We start from the raw sequence: 17,620 nt of genomic DNA on the forward strand, positions 1-17,620 counted from the left end.
TTTGTCCCGCTTGTTCCCCTCCTCCAGGGATTATTTTCGTCATTCTTGTCCTGCTCGCTTGCATCTTTGCATTTAATTGCATTATCATCATAACCTTCAAATGCAAACTTCACCCTTGTTGGTGTTAGACTGGTGGCAGCTGATAAAACCCGTTTGCTCTACTGACATCCAACCCCTGATTATCTCAGTCGGTAGAGCGCTCTACTAGAAATCGAGAGGTCCCGGGTTCGATACCCGGACCAGGCGGATTTATTCGGTGGCGCACTAGTCACCTAGCTGTTGTTTGCAGGTTTGTGTTTGTCCTTTGTCCCGCTTGTTCCCCTTCTCCAGGGATTATTTTCGTCAGTCTCGTCCAGCTTGTATATATATATTGTCCAAATATTGCACAATTAATATAAATACCATATATTATGCAAATATATTTTTATAATCTAATATTTGCCATTTCACGAAAGAAAAACTAAGCATTTATTCCTAAAAAAGCTGGTGTATGTAATTTTATACAAATGAAGTTGGCCCTTGAAGGGTATGAGAGGGGGGCGGGGACGACCCCCCCCCCCCCCCCCCCCTCCTTGCTTTCTTTTTAAATTCGCCCTTTTATAATGTCAATCTTTCCTAGAGATTACTTTTTTTTTTGTTGTTATAAATCTTTTCGAAGCTGACTAAGCATTTTCTAAGCGTCGCGGCTAGCGACCTGACTTTTGGGGAATCTGACCTAGCTTCCGCGGAAGCATGCATTTCTTCATTAACAAACCTTGGAGCTTGATTCGAAATCTAAAATGACGCTTGGTCAAAATAATGATTGACAATGTTTGATCTACGTTATTGTTTTTGAACTCATCTTCGCGGCAAACATGGCAGCCAATCGAACATCGCGATCTTTCAGGGCGCGGTTGTCGTGCGGAGGCAACAAACCATTTCGTGAGCAATTCTGTTGATGCATGTTCCAGTAGAATCCCTGTCAGAATAGGTACCTTATTAGCGATTGTAAGTCGCTACAGAGAGGAAATAAATATGATGAAGGACCTTCTTCTCTGCCAGATTTATAATGCTGTTAGTGGGCAAGTCGGAATTAGGTTTCAGGGTCATAAAAAGAAAAACTTAAATAAAAAGCGAAGATGAAAAAAAATTGTAGCTTCCGCGCACGATTTTGTCGTTCTCAAAGAAAATATCTGCCAAACTTTTATGCAAAATATAAATTGCTCAAACATATTTTGTTGAAATCTTTAATATGAAGCGCAGATCCTAGAGATAAAAATAAATACCTGAGATTGTTCGACTTCCTTTACAAAACACTTCACTGTCGCATTTATATTAGAACAAAGTTGCCCTGTGCATAATTGTGTCGTCACATTGCCTAATTTTGACAAAAAATAACTGGAAGTCAACGGGAGGTGGTTGCAATTTTCATATTTCTTACTATCTCATTATGCTACTCGCAGCTGGATTGGTTGAAAATTATTTGTACATTCAACGAATAAAAATACGCTTTCGCCTAGTGAGGTTGACTTCCGCGGGACTGCGGCCAGTATTCGTACGCCGTGCCGTAACATTTTGTTGGGCATCGTGCGCGGTCTCTTCGGGTCTGCGCAGAATGCCAGGACTGCCCGGCGTCCACGGTGCCAAACTACGGCTTCTTCCTCAAGACCTGGCAAGAGCTACCCAGCAACATGGGTTCCCGCTGCATGAGTTTGGAAGGTGAGGATTCGCGCAATGTTTACACAATGAATTGTTGCGCGAAATTGGCCTCTTCATTGTTGAGGTGCCTTTCACGTGTGTGAAGACGTTTGACCGCCTCCTCAGATTTTCTATACAGAAAAGTGAACACGAAGTGCTGGTTAAAAACAAGACGGTCTTGGCGCAACGTTGTGGCACGCGAACAGCAACGCGTGGTTTTGGCGTAGTTGTTCATTTTGGTTTGTTCGTGCGCAGGGCTCACACCTGGTGTGCGCAAATGCAGATTACTTTTTAAACAGCGTTTCTACTCCTTTTTCCCCCAAACTGTTCATGACGGGAACATGCTTCCCGAGTTATTATCAGAGCATGTTCTGTTTACTCGTTCTCTTGATTAAATAAAATTGTTGCGACGTTGCTGTTTATGTTCTGTATAGTTTTGTATTCCTGTTTTCTGTGCCGTCTTTGATGTTTTTTTTAATTAAATGAAATCGTCGCGACGTTGCTGTTTATCTTTCGTATAGTTTTGCATTCCTGTTTTTTATGCTGTCTTTGATGTTGCTGTATCGCTCATTTCTTTATGCCCCGTTCCGCCTTTACTGTAATGTCCATCGGACGATGTACGTATGAAATAAGTAAATACGAAACAATGTCTGTCTATAGACGAATGTAAGGCTCTGACGTAACGCCGCAGTGTGTTTTCGGTACGGCGCATGTGCAGATGCTCGTTTTTGATATGGGCAAGCGCCGTTTGTAGAGAGCGCGTTATCCAATAAATAGAGGGAATTCGACGAGAGCATCGCGGGCCTGTTGCAACTGGGCGGCCGCCGCGACGAGCGCAGGCTGGGGCAGCTGCCGCAACGCGACCGCCTGGAAGGCCCTGGGCAGCTACATCCAGAGCGGGCAGGACCACGGGGAGGACGCCTACCTGATCCTCCAGCTGGACGTCGGGGGCTTCCGCAGCAAGGGCCTCATGTCAGGGACCAGGACCACCGCCTTCGGGACCATCAGCTTCACCTTCGAGCTGGACTGCGTGGGGCTCTGCGAGTTTGTCTTCATGCAGGTCAGGCACTACACCGTCGGTATAGTTCCACGAGGGGGGCGAGGCAATGCGTACGTAGAAGACGAGGCCTCCGCATTGTTTCGTGGTTAGGGAATCCCCGACCCGCCCGGAGCGGGAAAGCGCTCCGGGCGGATCGGAAGAATCTTTCAGCGTGAGACGCTGAAAGATTCGTTGGCGACGACGCCGACGCGAGCTAGGTGGCACTGCGTGAATCTAGCACTATTGAAGACGCTTTTGGGGGACGGCAGGAAGGAGGCGCACGCTTTGTCTTCTAAGTGGTGTTGAATCAGGCAAGCCGCAGAAGGGGCATGTTACAAAAACTAGCGGAGGTCACTCGGTCGAATTTTTAGCGTGAAATCAATGTCGTCAGCCCTCTGCAACACGTCACTTGGTAGTGCGACTAGCGGGAAAGTAGTATAGACGTTACCGCGTTTAGTTTCTACGGGATACGCTTTCAAGAAAAAACAAATTCGTTAGGTGAAATAGTTTATTTGTCGTATTACATTTTGGGGTGGGGCGTGTGGCTTGACGGAGCACAGAGGCGTCGTTATGACGATGGCCATCGCAGTAAGCTATCGAAAGTCAACATGGTCGAAATCGAAAGTCGAAGCGAAAACTTCCGTGTCACCTCTTTACAGAGACATACTGCATCATTGTTTGAAGTATTTCGATTTAGCAACATCGGATCCCTATTCGGTGCATCTATCCCTATGAAGGAAGACATTGTGTAAGCTTACGCACGCTGCCGATGAATTGATGTTTTTTCCGGCTGATTTTACGTTTATTTAGCTCTCGGGGCTGACGTGTAGAGGCTTCACGTGTGTGCGAAGTTTACTCATAAATGTTGACACTGAGCACGAAGTTTTGTTTTCAAAGTTCATGTCGTTGATATGCGCAGCGTACACTCCAAACCCACCGACAGTTTCGATAACTTCCGTTCAGCTGTAAAAAAGAAACGGGAGAGGCGGTCGCGCGCCGTATTCTTGCCAATTATGCCAGGTGCCTGGCGCGCAATAGGCAAACGAACCTCCGTTGTTTATGCACGCAGTCTAAGCTAGACCATTTCAGGTAAGTTAGCGGAGCGTCTCGTTGCGAAAGAGTGAGCTACTAAGTAATAGTTTTCAGAGCAAAACGACCGAAGCGCGTCCTAACAGGTTGGCTTCACCGCAAGATACGTGTGCTGGCAGTGAACCAAGCTTGCCGGTTTGCATTGAAGTTCAAGGAATTTTGCGTGAAGAACAAACGATCAAGCAGACTTCACATCAATAATGTGGGTAACTGAAGCATATGGGACTCTGTAGCAAAAAAAAAAAATTGGTTGGGTAGTCTCCTGATACTATATTAAATCGTCTGGCAAAAAAACAATTGGGGTGTGTCAGTGTCTCTTTAATGAAGCCCAACCTGCAGCTGAGGTGCCGTCTCCACATGCTTCACATTGAGGACTTCAGCGTCGATTACTTCTTGCGAGTTCGACGCCACCGCGTTTGCATGGAGAGCCACAAAAGCATGTTTTCTTGGTCTTTGTTCTTCAACAGCTGCTTTAAAACCGGAATAGGCTACTGAAAAGTGATCGCGAGCAAAAAAACGGCTCGCGTAACTTTTTATAGATCCGTGTTAAATACCCATCAACATCTTCCTTACTGTCAAGTTCTGGCTGTCAAAAGAGGCCCATTGTTAAAAACAATTTAATTATTTTTATCTTTTCAGTCGAGCCCACGTCAGGGCGTTTCTGTCGTGAAGTCCTGGAGTGGAAGACAGGAGAAGCAGCACTTCACGTAAGTTAAATCTTCGTGCTCTGTTTTTTTTTTTCTTTTACTGTACAGCTTAATATTGTGACGTTATTTAGTTGTAAATTGTTTTATTCTTATTTAACATAGAGCTAATGAGTCCTTAAAAAGCCCCTGAAAAAAAAAATTTAATGTCTAGTTGGGACACGCGTGTCAAAAAATTAATTTTACGCAAAAAAAAAAAAAAAAAAAAAAAAACAGCAATATTGACGGCGCGAGACGCAATTCAGTCGGCAGTCACCTCCTTTCCACTTGTTTTCTCTCTCGGCATTTCGGGCGCGCGGAGGAGAGGTGGATCGGCTTGGCCATCACCTTGAGGTGGAGAGAGTGTATGACCATTCCGTGACGTCATAGACTTTGCGCGCAGAATTTAGAATAAATCTCACGCCGTCAATATTGCTCTGAAATTAATATTTGTCGCGTCAAATTAATTTCTCGACACGCGTGTCCTAACCAGATTGTTCACTTTTTTTTTTTCAGGGGCCTTTTAAAGCGTTTATAGGAATTTCTCACCAACACATCTATTTTATACGGATTTTTACTGTAACAGCCTTTATTTTTGCGGCACTATTTTCCGCGAATCGGTAAAAAAGGACTAATCGCGGCCACTAAATTTCGCGAATTCCAGACGCCTTCATTGAAACTTTTAAGGACCGAAATTTTCGCGCGCCCCTAAAAATTCGCGAACTCTTCGATTCGGGAAATGCGCGAAAATTAAAGGCTCGCGAACATTAAGGGCTTTACAGTAGTAGTAGTAGTAATTAATAAATTTATGTTCCAACAAATAATTATTGGTTCTTCGTTTTCTTTTGTAGGCATTATATTACAATCAACGACAGCTACATCTTCAGTTGGGCTTTCCAACGTTCTGGAAGCGATGGAACGACGTCTAAGAACAACCGCAGGCGACAACCCGAGGATTCCGCCATAATCTACGATATCCAAGTGACCAACACAGTCAAGGGAGGTGCTGAAAAGTGCATGCCATGCCCTGAAGGCAGCGAGGCCAAAGGGTAAGTCTGCGTCTACTTACACTGAAGCAGTAATATAAATGACCACCTAAAATTATTTCGATTACTTCAAATACAAATATTTCCAGTGGTTGAACAGGTCACCGTCATGTTTACTCTTTGTTTATTTGTTCAGTGACACCTCAGTCAGTGATGACACTAATTGACATAGCCACACTAAACACTATTGATTCCTTGTGTTTGAAGTTGAAATTTTCACATTTAGTTTGTTTTAAAGAGTGCCTAATATGTTGATGCAGCCTTACAATTATGCTATGCAGAAATATCTTAATTTGGTTTCGAACCCACTATGGCCCTTAAGTCTAGCCGTTCTTACACCTTCTTCTAGGCTAGCAGGCAACAAAGTACATAGATGAAAGCTAAACTGAGATCTATTTGACGAATGACAGAAATGCTTGGCTACAAGATATTTTAAGGTTTCTGTCAAGGGTATACAGGGAATTTAAGTGAAACGTGAACCGTCTTCTTCACACCGGATATATAAACTTCGCAATGCAGTAAGTTCAGACTTCGCCTTAATGTTACTTGAGTGCAGTGGTTTTCAACCATTGCTATTTCATGTTTCAGCGCTTCCGTGCAGACTGGCGGTCAAAGGAGAAAAAGAGGGGGACGGTTTTAAAATGATTGCTAGGATGACAAAATAATCAGTAAAGCGTGTTTTCTCGAATGTAGGCCGATTACGAATATAAGTTGACCGCTGTACTAGTGAACTTTCCACAAATATATTTTTAAAAAAACTATCTTTTTTTAAATTTGTGTTGCGGATATTATTTGCTGAAGGGGTAGAGAAAAAAAGGCATGGTGCCTGACAGTGCCTCTGCCGCCCGAATTCAGTTCAACAGCTTAAAAATACATACACAATATAGATACAAGAAAACAATACAACCGAAAATTGGGAGCCATTCCACTCTGCGAAGGTGGATGACCAGCGGAGCTGTTTAGCACACGACACAGACGTGACGCAGAATTTGGAACAAAGGTACAAACACATTGATTGTCTTGATCGGTGGTAATCGTGACGAAAGGTACGCATGCACACGTGCCGGCCGCCGCCGCCGCTGACATTCTCGTTGCCGTTCCCGCCGTTGCTCTTCGTAGGCGCGTTGCTCTTCAGAGGCCAGATTCACGAAGAGCTTCTTAGTTTACGACAACTTAGCTAAGAAGTTCGTAAGTTAAGAACATCGTAAGAAGAGGAGAAATCGGTATTCACGAACGCGTTCTTAAGTGAGAGGAGGAAAGCGACGTTGTCGTACGGAGAAACTAAAACTTACCGGTGCTGTTGCTATGGCGACGGCGTCTTCGGCAGCACGAACAACCAATCGGAGAGCTCGGCATTTGTTCGGAGCCGTTCGGAGCCGTTCGGAGCACGTGGATTTTTCATAACAAACACAGCCGGCCTTTCTGCCACCGCTTGTCTGGGGTTCGTATCCGTGCAGTGATATGTCGACGCTAACGCGATTTAAACTCGCCCGAATGCCGAGGCCGGGATGCGTAACCACCCCCATTGACCGCTACGAACTCGATCGCTACCAAGTCAACACAACTGTCATCGTTGGTAAAAGGCGGCCCGCAGTCGTTTGCAAAGCGACGTAGATGGGAAAGCCGCGGCGTTTTTTGCGGCCTCGGAAATGCAGGAGCGAGCCGACGTTAAAAAAGATACGTTTGAACTACGACAGTGTCAGCAAGAGCCACGTAAATGCCTGTTCACACTACGGAGCGGACACGCGCGTTTGATCGAAGGGCACGACCCGCAACATGGTATGTACACATTGGCGCTGTTGGACCGCGAATTGATAAGCGCTTCGGGACCGATCCTTTACAATTGCCACTCGATGCTGACGTGACACCAGGCGAAGAAAGGTTGGACCGGCATTGCGACCCACGAACTGTTACAGCGATCGACAGTGAGGTGCAGTCGTGTCAGAATAAAATGGAATACTAATAACAAAGTGTACATACCATGTTGCGAAGGTAATCCATACGGCGTTTATTTGAGCTTGATATCACACAAAACAGAGATAGAATCGATGAGAGCCCCTTTTCGACGACAGCGTTCGTCACCGTTGCCTCGGAAAACAAGAGGATGGCAAGAGGAAGAGATTGACCTCTTAATCTAGAATTGAGGTCAGCGATCAAACTATAATACGGGAAGGGTTCACAAGGGTCGCGCGGGCATATTCCATTCAGCACGCCAGCCGGTCGTGGGCAGACGGTCTTCGCCAAGGACCGTCAGATCATCGCTGCGCCGAGTCGGAGTGCCTGCTAGGCCTATCTGCCGATCGGTCGGCGTCCGTACTTGTGGCCCTTGAAGTTTTTCCCGGGTGTCTGTGGATACAGCGTTCTTGTTCGTTCGTCGTGGTCTGTTTCAAGTACTTTTTACTTGTTTCTTGCTGCTTGAAGTCGGGACGCGTGAGAAGCGCACGTAGAAAAATAAACATCCGTTGGTTGCCGCGACCAACTGAGCGACGCTGTCGGCCATGCTGATTTGATCGTAAGAAGTGCGTAAGACAGCTTCGGAGCTGTCGTAGGATTTCGTCGTAACCTGCGCAAAACTTACGAAAATTTCGTTTCGTGAATACGGATTTGTTCTTAAGTTTCGTCTTACGCACATTTTTGGCGTAAGATCGTTTCGTGAATCTGGCCTCAGGAGTCTGGACTATACACGGCCTCCCCATTACGACGAGAGAAGTGAAATTGAAAATGGAGAATGGCAACTTGTCTCTGTGGTTTTTTTTATACACATTTGCGTGAACGACTATCGCCGCCCCGAGAAGCCGGAGGAAACTAGACGCGCGCGACGGGACCGCCACCCGGCGGAAAGTAGACACGCGCGACGGGACCGCCACCCCGGGAGAGCGGAAGGAAAGGAAACTAGGCACGCAAGCGGCTTGGAACGACGACAAAGAGAGGATGGTGCAAGCGTAGAGTTTTTGGTCACGCACATGAAAGCTTCAATGAAAATGCAGGCCATGGGTGTTCCACGCACCGCACGCGTCCGCCCTCCCCGTGTATAAGATTCGAAGCAAATACCAAAAATAAAGCGTTGAAAAACGCGCGAGATAGATGCCATTTGTTTTAGGCGTTTGCTTTAGAACAGTTACTGTTGTAGACGCCGGCAGGTGCGGCGCGTGGGTGCGGTGCGGCGCGTGGATGCGGTGCTGCGCGTGGGTGCGGTGCTGCGCGTGGGTGCGGTGCGATTCCAGCGTAGGGGTTTTGGTCATGCACACAAAATATCCATGGTACCCTAGCCATAAACAGCTTCTCGGTAAAAACAATACAGCACTTGTCTCGTCACGTAGCAGCAGCATCAATAATTCAGAATACATACGCTCACAAAATAATCATAATGAAATAAAAAAAAAGTATATACGTTCATAAACAACCCAATTTTAAACATCACGTGGTCAGTGCATACCAACTTGTTTTTGTTCCATCCTGCCTGATCAAACTTTCGGATTTATAATTCTGAAACTGCGGTGGTATGTCGCAGCTGGTTAACCATATGTTTCAGCAAAACCAATGCATCAAACTCGACACTCAGCACACGTAAAAGTTTCAACATTATCTACCTTATGTTTTGTTTCTCGCGTTCATATGTACAGCCGAAAACTGCCGTTCGCACTTGTACATTTTGTTAAAGGCATTACAGTCGTAATAAGTACATCCAGGCTGAATATCTTCCATCACAATAGTTAGGTCTAGAATTTGCGGAATTTTTGTTTTTTTTGTTATTTAGAAGGCAATTCTTTCGACATCGATCATGCTATTGATTCTTACCGCGTCATTACAGTCGTGATAATTACACCTAGGCTAAATACCTTACCGCCAGGGGACCAGGCATACTTCCAGCCGTGCCCCCTCCCCCCCCTCCTTTCTGTGCGATCGCTGCGCCGAGTAGTTTATTTGAGCTGGTCAAGTGCTTGTTTAGGTATACGGGACTGCTAGGCCCACCGTAATCAAGGTCTAGAGTTGTAAGTCTGTGCTTTTTGGATTTTCGCTATTTTTTTTTTCGTAGGTTGTGCAAAACAAACGCTTCCTTTTTTTTTTGGTTTACAAGTGGAAACACGGTGAGATATGTCTATTTCACAATCAGAGACAGGTTTATTTAGTATGTTCACAATTCGTTTGACAATGTCGTAGGGGTCCCCCTTTACTAGGACACCTTTTATTTCAAGGTTATTGGATCTTTGATATTGCTCGAGCTCCTCCACTTCAGTAGTAAGCCTGACGTCCTCGGCTGCTAGCGCGTCATTTCTTTTCAATAATTTATGAACTTCTATACGAAGTTCTGTCATATCTCATCTTTAATTTATTTTACACCATCGCAGGTGTCACTGCAAAATTTCGCGCTGTCCTCGACAGCTCTTAGGTCAACCCTGATCTCGCGCCTTAAATTGTCAAGTGATTTTGCAAGCTCTTTGATTTTTTTACTCATTGTTACGAGGCAACCACAAAGAAAAGATTACAACGGTTCTAGCCCGAGACGATAGGTAAAATGACAAACAAAACAGTGTTGGTTGCGTTCGGCTGCAGTGCATGACAGTTCCTGAGTTCACACAGAGAAAACAATTCCTCGCCTGCAAAACAACAGAGGGGAGGGTCAGCGACTGTCCTTGAACTGCACCACTGCCGAACTGTAGACGGAGGTGGTATTCGAATAAATGTTGACTAAATGTTAAAGGGTAAGAAAAGAATAGTCATGCAAGCGTTCATTTCACAGCACGCCTTCTCACCCTCACTCAAACGCATTTGCCAATCACACTTACCACGTCATCGTCTGAGCTAGCTAAACAGATAACCATCATGTATGACATCTAACCATCATGTATGACATCTATACTGCTGCTGCGACTGCTGTAGCGCCGAAAAGGGGAATGGAGCCTCGTCAGGTAGCTTCGGCAACCTTTTGCTCCTCCCTCCCCAACATTTCTGATGTCAAATAAACTTCAATTCAATTCAATTCCAAACTGTGGCACCCGCGCTGCCCCAGTGCACTGGCACGCTTGCATGAAGCTTCACCGCTTTGCAACCGCGTGCGCGGAGGAGCGGCTGACGTAGGGGTACATTGCGGTTAGATAAGTGGGGTTGGAAGTGTGGCTCAATATTAGACTTTTAATACTGCGTATAGAAGCAGACGCAAGCACAGTACATTTGCGTTAGCGTAGCGTGCTCCACGCCGCCCATGGGCGTCGTTGCCATGTGCCAATTTAAGACACAGTTTGGGCTGCCGCGCAGTGGTGAAACACGCAACGTAAAAAGGTTGATAATTCGGCTAGTTGGTATTTAGAACACGCAACGCCAACTCAAACGCACAGTGCTTGCGTTTTCTCGTATACGCAACAATAAAACTCACTGTTATAGGTAGACATAACTCCAAAGACATATCCATGCGCTGAAAATCTTCAAAATAAAGCTTCAATCAATCAATCAAGTACTCTATTATAGGTCGACTTTTGTGTGAGGGCTTTGCAAACCCCCTTTTGAGAAGCACTGCCCGATCAGATGGGATGAGACAACGGGGCTTCAGAACTTATCATCTGATTCAAATTTTAAAAGCATTAGAAACCATTAGTGCCTAATGCTTTGTTAAGGAAAAGTGAAAACTTATCTGAAATAGAAGGAAGAAATAATTGTACCTCAATAGTAAAAAAGGTTAATAAGGTGCAATCTCCATTTACAGTCCATTTCGTTTTGTTCTTCCGTGCACTGGCAGTTTGATACAACATTGTTGTATCCCGAGCGCTGCGTGATGTCGACCTCGTATTGAACTCTTCATTTCAACGGAAACTAGTAGAGCTATAGCATTTTACAGGGGATCGGTGGCCGAGTGGTCTATGCGCACACCAGCTCGGAGCACGTGGAGCGAAAGCTCGCGCTGCAGAACCCAGGGATCCTCGGTTCGAGCCCCACCCCTGCCCGTTTCGATCTGGATGAGCATCGTACCGGCGTGCGGTCGTGTATCACTACTGCGTGATGCACGTTAAAGACCCCAGGCTAGCGGTTGTACCGCACTGGCTAAATTTCTCATCTACAGCTGGGAGACTCGTCGCCCCTGTGAGGCAGACCAAGTTCTAGGCTGTATAAACATACACACAGCCCAATTTTTTATAGCATTTTACAGAATAAAATTGGCACAAAGTGAATTTCGGTTACTAAACAAACACTGTGGCATGTTCAGGTGCATTCCCTGTGGTGCTGGACAGTACATCCAGGACAAGGAAAACCTGGTCTGCCAGAGTTGTCCTGCCAACACGTACGTCTCCGAGCGGCTACCCTACGGCATCGAATCCTGCAAGCCCTGCGGGCCCGGGCTACGAAGCGAAAACGGGAGGTCCTGTTACAGCGATTGCCATGTGTTCCTCGAGCATGGCCAAGAGTTCGACTTCCATACTTTGCCCTCGTGAGTTATGACCTCTGGTTATGGGCTGGTTTAAGCTTTTGCCCGCACCATGTGATCTAAAATGCGTATGTTTCAAGACAAAGTAAAATTCCAGGATGATTTCTTGATCTCACGGCAGGTTCCTTGAACTTAGAGGACGAAAACTCTTCACGGCCAGTGGAACGCAGTATTATCACGCCTTCAACATCAGCCTCTGCGGAAACGATGGAAAGCCCGTAGCCATGTGTACCAACAATGTTACCTACCATGTAAGACACATCTCAATTGATTGCTGGAATTTAATTACTTTTGCTTGTAATTCTTTCAATATTCTATATTTCCCCTTCAATTTTAGATGCAGGATGAATATGCTGGTGATAACATAAAATCTCAAGTGTGTAGATCAACCATTGTGCCCTCCCAACAAAGCGAGATAAGTGCACCGCTCTCCATACAGTCTGTTAGGTGAGCCTCTCTTCCCGCAAATCTATTTGATTACCAAGTAGGACCGTCACACTTTGTATTCTTTTTCCATGTGAAGCCTTGGAGATGAACTCATTGGAATCACAACCAAGTCATCCTACAACGACATATCCGTCATCAAGGAATTCTTACCGGGTGAGGTTTTCAGTTGTAGAACAGAAGCATCCGTAGTAATAATCTAGAGCTCACATCGTAGTCAATAATGCTGAAACATTTCATCTCAACAGGTCCTGGTCAGAAACCCGACATACACTTTTTTTACTACTCGTCTATGTAAGTAATCGAAGCTGACTGTATTTTCTTTTATTTTCTTGTTTTCTGTAGATGCTATGCTTCCACTGTCATATCATTTCATTCTTTCAATTACAATTTCTTTAAATTTCTATGGTGTGAAGGTTTGAACATGAGCAAGGAGGGAAAGGGTGCTAGTTTTCTGAACAAGATGTGAAGTTTGGTCATTCAGCCAATGCCCCTGAGTGGCAGAGTGGTCACATCAGTCGCTTTGACCTTGGAACTGCACTGCCCTCGTGAACTGGACTAAGGTAGCTTGCTTCTGCATTTCAGGCCCACACAAGCTTGCCAAAAAGGACGTGCTACAACTATTACGCTACGCTGTGACAAGAACGCTGGCCCCAATGGCACCGTCACCATGCCCACATCTTGTCCCGATGGAACTTGTGACGGCTGCACTTTCCATTTTCTTTGGAGTACGGCCCTAGCTTGCCGAATTTGCATGCCAGATGACTACCAGGTAGGTTGCTCACTTTTTTTTTTTAAACAAGGTGAAAAGGTGGTAGCAAAAATCAGTCCACTTCCAGCTGGATTATGGAACTGGAAATGAGGCAGTCCAGATGGACTGCCTCATTTCTAGTTGCATAATCCAGCTGGAAGTGGACTGATTTTCGCTTGGTTTCAGGGAGAGATATAGCTAGGGTTCGGATTTTTCGGTTTAAACCGATAAACACCGATAAAAGTATGCCGAATTCATTTTCGGAAATTCGGTTTTAACCGAAAAAGGTCAGTTTTTAGGTTCAGCGTTTTCGATTAAAACCGATAAAAGTACGTCGAATTCATTTTAGAAAATTCAGTTTTAACCCGAAAAGTTCACTTTGACCTTCCAGTCGTACCGCAGGGCCGTGGCAAAAAGTGGAACGACAGTGTCTATCGAAACGTGTCCGAATGTATGGGATACACGGGTGCCATCACGACGTTTTGGTTTAATGTGCGCATCATTGATCGAAACGTGAAGTCCGAAATGCGCCATGACTTCGCCATGTACGAGCGTGTAAGGAAGACTGACTTGATGCGAGCTCTGCATGTTGTATTGTGCTTCAAAACGTCGCACCGTGTCTCTTTTGGCAGTCACAATTGGTTGATTGGCCGATTTTGGCTCAGGCAGCGCTTCATCTCCTGAGCCTGCTAGTGCCCAGTGTTAGCGTTGAGAGGACATTCTCGAAGCTCAGGATCATATTAGCAGGAAAGAAAGAGTGCGCATCAACAAGGAGAACCTGAGAAAGTACATCTGTGTGTGTAACATCACCTTCTGCATATCCTGATATGGCAGAAGGTGATGTTCCATGATTTTGGGCATATAGGCTTCATATCTGATTTGTTTGTACTTGTGTTTTTTTTTCTTGTTTCTTTTACAGTTGCACACATTTGCTAATGAAGTGTTTATTTCTTTTTAAGTGTATCTGTGCCGTTATTCTTTGAGTATCAGAGCTACAAAGAATATCAGAGTTACGAAGATAATCTGATACGGTGTCCGTCGGTGTTTATTGTATATTCACCAAAAAAAAAAACGATAAACTTTTGTGGGCATAAATTTACGCCGATAAAAACCGAAAATTGAATTTTAAAATAAACACCGAAAAAAGTACGCCGAATTTTGAAAAAATAAAAACCGAAAAATCCGAACCCTAGATATAGCATACTGTGATGTTTCCCCAGCGATTCTTAGTCTTTGTTGTGATCAATTCTGATTCTAAGGAAAAATATGAAAGAAGTAGCCCCCCACTCAGGGCTGTCATATGAAATACTAAAAGTGATATATTTTAATATAAAGGTTGTATTTGAAATGTGGAAAGAGTTGAAGCATAGAAAATATCAGTGTGTCGAACCGAAGAAAATACGGGTTCGGTTACGGTTCAGGTTCAGGTAAATTTATTTTGTTCCGGTTCAGTTCCGGTTCGATTAATTCTATCCGCGAACCGGTTCAGCGCCGTCAGAGTATATTATAGCTCGATATACTCTGACCGGTGGTTGGGGCAGCGAAGAGCAGATATATTTCATGAATGCTCATTTCAACTGTAAATAAAATTTCTTTCTCTCCCTCAAACATTATCAAACTCCACAGCCTTTTCTTTTCTCATTCCGATGGAAGCAAGCTTCAAGAACTCGCGCGTTCTAGAAACGTGTTATGAAATGAGCACACAGCAGCATTTAGGATTTACGAGATTGTAGAAAAATGAAATCCCGTGACGCGATTTTTTTTTTTTGCACAGCCTTCCAATTCTTTTTTTTCCGTGAAAGCCGCGACCAGCGCAATACTGGTTCCTATGTCAAGATTCATGGATGCAGCGTTTGTCAAGATTCATGGATGCAGCGTTTATATTCCTAAGACTGAGTGGAGAAGAAAAATATGTAAGCGAGGTGTGTGTCAGTTGACGGCACTTAAAAAACAAATGGCATTGATAGCACATTCATTGTCAACAGCGCGTGGCCGAACCGTTTGGACATGAGCCGGTAACCGTTATTTTTTTTCCGGTTCAGTGCCGGTTCGGGTTCATCGCGATAACAATATAACGGTTCGGGTTCGGGTTCAGTTCCGGAAAAAATACCGGTTCGGTTCCGGTTTTCGGTTCGGTTCGGTTCCGGTTCGGTGCACCCTGGAAAATATACTTAGCAATGATGCCCAAATTCATTGACTGGTCAAGACATACAGCAGCTAATGTTCCAGCTTGGGAAAGACCCAGTCCTGCTCAATCACACCTTTTTACTTTTGAATGAGCATTCTCCGAGATCAAATGTAGCCACCATCTGTGTACACAAAATAGTCCCTGCTTTTGTATAAATTTGTTTAGCTTCAGAGCAAGTTCTAATAATTTCATTTATCGAACCTTAAGGGCCCGTGACGGCATTACATAATCGGTATCTTTATAATCTATTTACCCTTATAAATTATTGGGTAAAAACAGAAAGAACATAGCAAAGAAATACAATAGCAGTCTGGACGGAAGCGAGGGTTAAAATGAATGAATGAATTAGGAGTTTTCTGGTGCAGGCAGCAACATAGGCCATGGGTTAAAATGAGATGAGATAATAAGATTCTCAAGAAGAAATAAAATGATGTACAGTACTGAACTACTACTGCTAAAATCTGTGGAATGTAGCACATACACTCGTAGCTCTTTAACATGAGCCCGTGCTTCGTTTTTCTGCAGGTTGTGAAGGGCGAGTGTATCAGTGGGGTGCAGAAGCTCCACTACATATCTCCACAAGGCTGCATTCCCAGGGGAAGTACAGCTGAGACTATGACCAAGACCCAGCCCTGCTCAGTGATCCCCAGGCAGCTCCAGATCATCATCGCCATTGGCGTAGCCATGGGAGTGCTGCTCTTTGGCATGCTCGTCTACTTCTGGAAGAAGAACAGGAAGTAAGCAGCTACTGGTGGCAATCTAACTCTGAGGAGGTCTACCTTGTTCAACGGTGTCATTCAAGCAGGCACAAATCCCTGTCACTACTTTTGGACAGCATGCAGTCACAATTATGGTCATAAGATTGCTGTGCCAATATTTTTTTCTGGTTTTGTACTAGTACAGTTTTACGGGAAATGACGTAATTTTTACAACCTCAGAAAGGGTAAAATACTACTAGTATTGCATCCCTTGTGGTTCGCTTTAGATTCCATTACCCTACTAAAAATATTAATTGTGAGCAAATCTAGTGGTAAAAGTTTAACCATGTTTAGGGTCTGCACTGAACGAGTGAAAGCTTGCAAAAGACATTTGTGATGATCCAAAGCAGAGGTGTGCAAACTAAGTCCAAAACCCTTAAACCACCCGAGCACCGTGAATTGAGTTAATATTTGAGGATCTGCAGACATAACATCTACTTTGTGGATACTTCAGTGAAGCCTTGTTGCCACAAGAGCTACCTCCATTATAGTAAGAACCACAGGGCCTCTGTGAGCACTGTCGGGTCAAGGTCACAAAATCTTTGCCTGCCAAAGTCGGGGAGCACTATACCATGTGGAGTTGTGTTACTAGACTTGTGTACCCAAATTACCGAACTTTTTTTCAAGTGACGGTCGCTAAAGTTCTCAGAGATGGTCACTCGCCAGTGGGACGAGAAGCTTCAGGCCTTCCCTCTGCTTGGCCCTTCTCACAGGTTGGAGTACAAGTACATGAAACTGGTAGCCTCGAGTTCGGGGAAAGACGGGGAGCTCCCCGTAGCCGAGAGCTGCGCCATCGAGGAGGACGAGGAGGATCACTTTGAAAACGGCGGCTACGAGGCCAAGAATAAGGGCCTTCTGCAGAAATTCCGCACCGTACGGATCGGAAGCGGTAAGGTGAGTTTGTTGTTGGTGAGGCATTTCTTTTGTTTTCCTCGTTACACAAAAAATTACCGCAGACTTGCCACCTTACATCTTATCCGTTATGTTCGAGCCAGTGTCCTTGGTTACTGTCACTAATATGCAATAGACCCTTTCAAAAACCCCATGAAGCAACATTAGCGGTTTCCATTTCTTGGGCACAAAGCGTGTGATTGGATCCAAGTCCTTGCCAAATGTTGACTCAGCACTCGCGTCGGATACATACTGGGAGTATGCATCATCGTATACGCTCAAACAATGGTGGACTTGGATCACTGGGGCCACTGGGTGGCACATTTTTGAGAAGGGTCTATTAAGTGTTTAGTGATATACCTGTACATTGTTTTTGTAACTCAAGCCCCATGCCAATTGCTCACTGCAGTTGTATGCGTGTAGGCTCTTCACATAAAGCACAGTGCACCGATCTCTAACTTTACGTTATACTATCTGCTAGAGAGCAGCCCGACAGCTAGACGAACAAATGCCACATCGGCATCGAGATGCTGCGATCGTGCAGGTATGGTTAGCATCTTTTGGTTGCAAGCAAAATGAGCCGTACAGTTCTACCTGGTGTGCAGTGGGCACATTCTCAAAGGTCCGATAAAGGTG

General features: G+C 44.9%; 1 protein-coding gene across 2 annotated transcripts in view; it reads left to right on the forward strand.

The window, feature by feature from the left end:
• Positions 1 to 17,620, forward strand: part of LOC8037438 (endosome/lysosome-associated apoptosis and autophagy regulator family member 2) — a 55,630-nt gene that overhangs the window by 36,361 nt on the left and 1,649 nt on the right. The window contains exons 8-19 of one of the 2 annotated variants that reach the window (XM_042291686.1): positions 1,594 to 1,698; positions 2,517 to 2,737; positions 4,445 to 4,512; positions 5,340 to 5,537; positions 11,734 to 11,955; positions 12,074 to 12,203; positions 12,290 to 12,399; positions 12,476 to 12,552; positions 12,645 to 12,690; positions 12,982 to 13,168; positions 15,861 to 16,072; positions 16,807 to 16,987. In XM_042291686.1, coding sequence (XP_042147620.1) covers positions 1,594 to 1,698; positions 2,517 to 2,737; positions 4,445 to 4,512; positions 5,340 to 5,537; positions 11,734 to 11,955; positions 12,074 to 12,203; positions 12,290 to 12,399; positions 12,476 to 12,552; positions 12,645 to 12,690; positions 12,982 to 13,168; positions 15,861 to 16,072; positions 16,807 to 16,987 — 1,757 coding nt within the window. The remainder of the gene's footprint in view (positions 1 to 1,593; positions 1,699 to 2,516; positions 2,738 to 4,444; positions 4,513 to 5,339; positions 5,538 to 11,733; positions 11,956 to 12,073; positions 12,204 to 12,289; positions 12,400 to 12,475; positions 12,553 to 12,644; positions 12,691 to 12,981; positions 13,169 to 15,860; positions 16,073 to 16,806; positions 16,988 to 17,620) is intronic. The other variant, XM_042291687.1, reaches the window with a different exon arrangement.

Source organism: Ixodes scapularis, unplaced genomic scaffold (assembly GCF_016920785.2).
Source record: "Ixodes scapularis isolate PalLabHiFi unplaced genomic scaffold, ASM1692078v2 PGA_scaffold2__306_contigs__length_199485367, whole genome shotgun sequence".
Classification (NCBI taxonomy): domain Eukaryota; kingdom Metazoa; phylum Arthropoda; class Arachnida; order Ixodida; family Ixodidae; genus Ixodes; species Ixodes scapularis.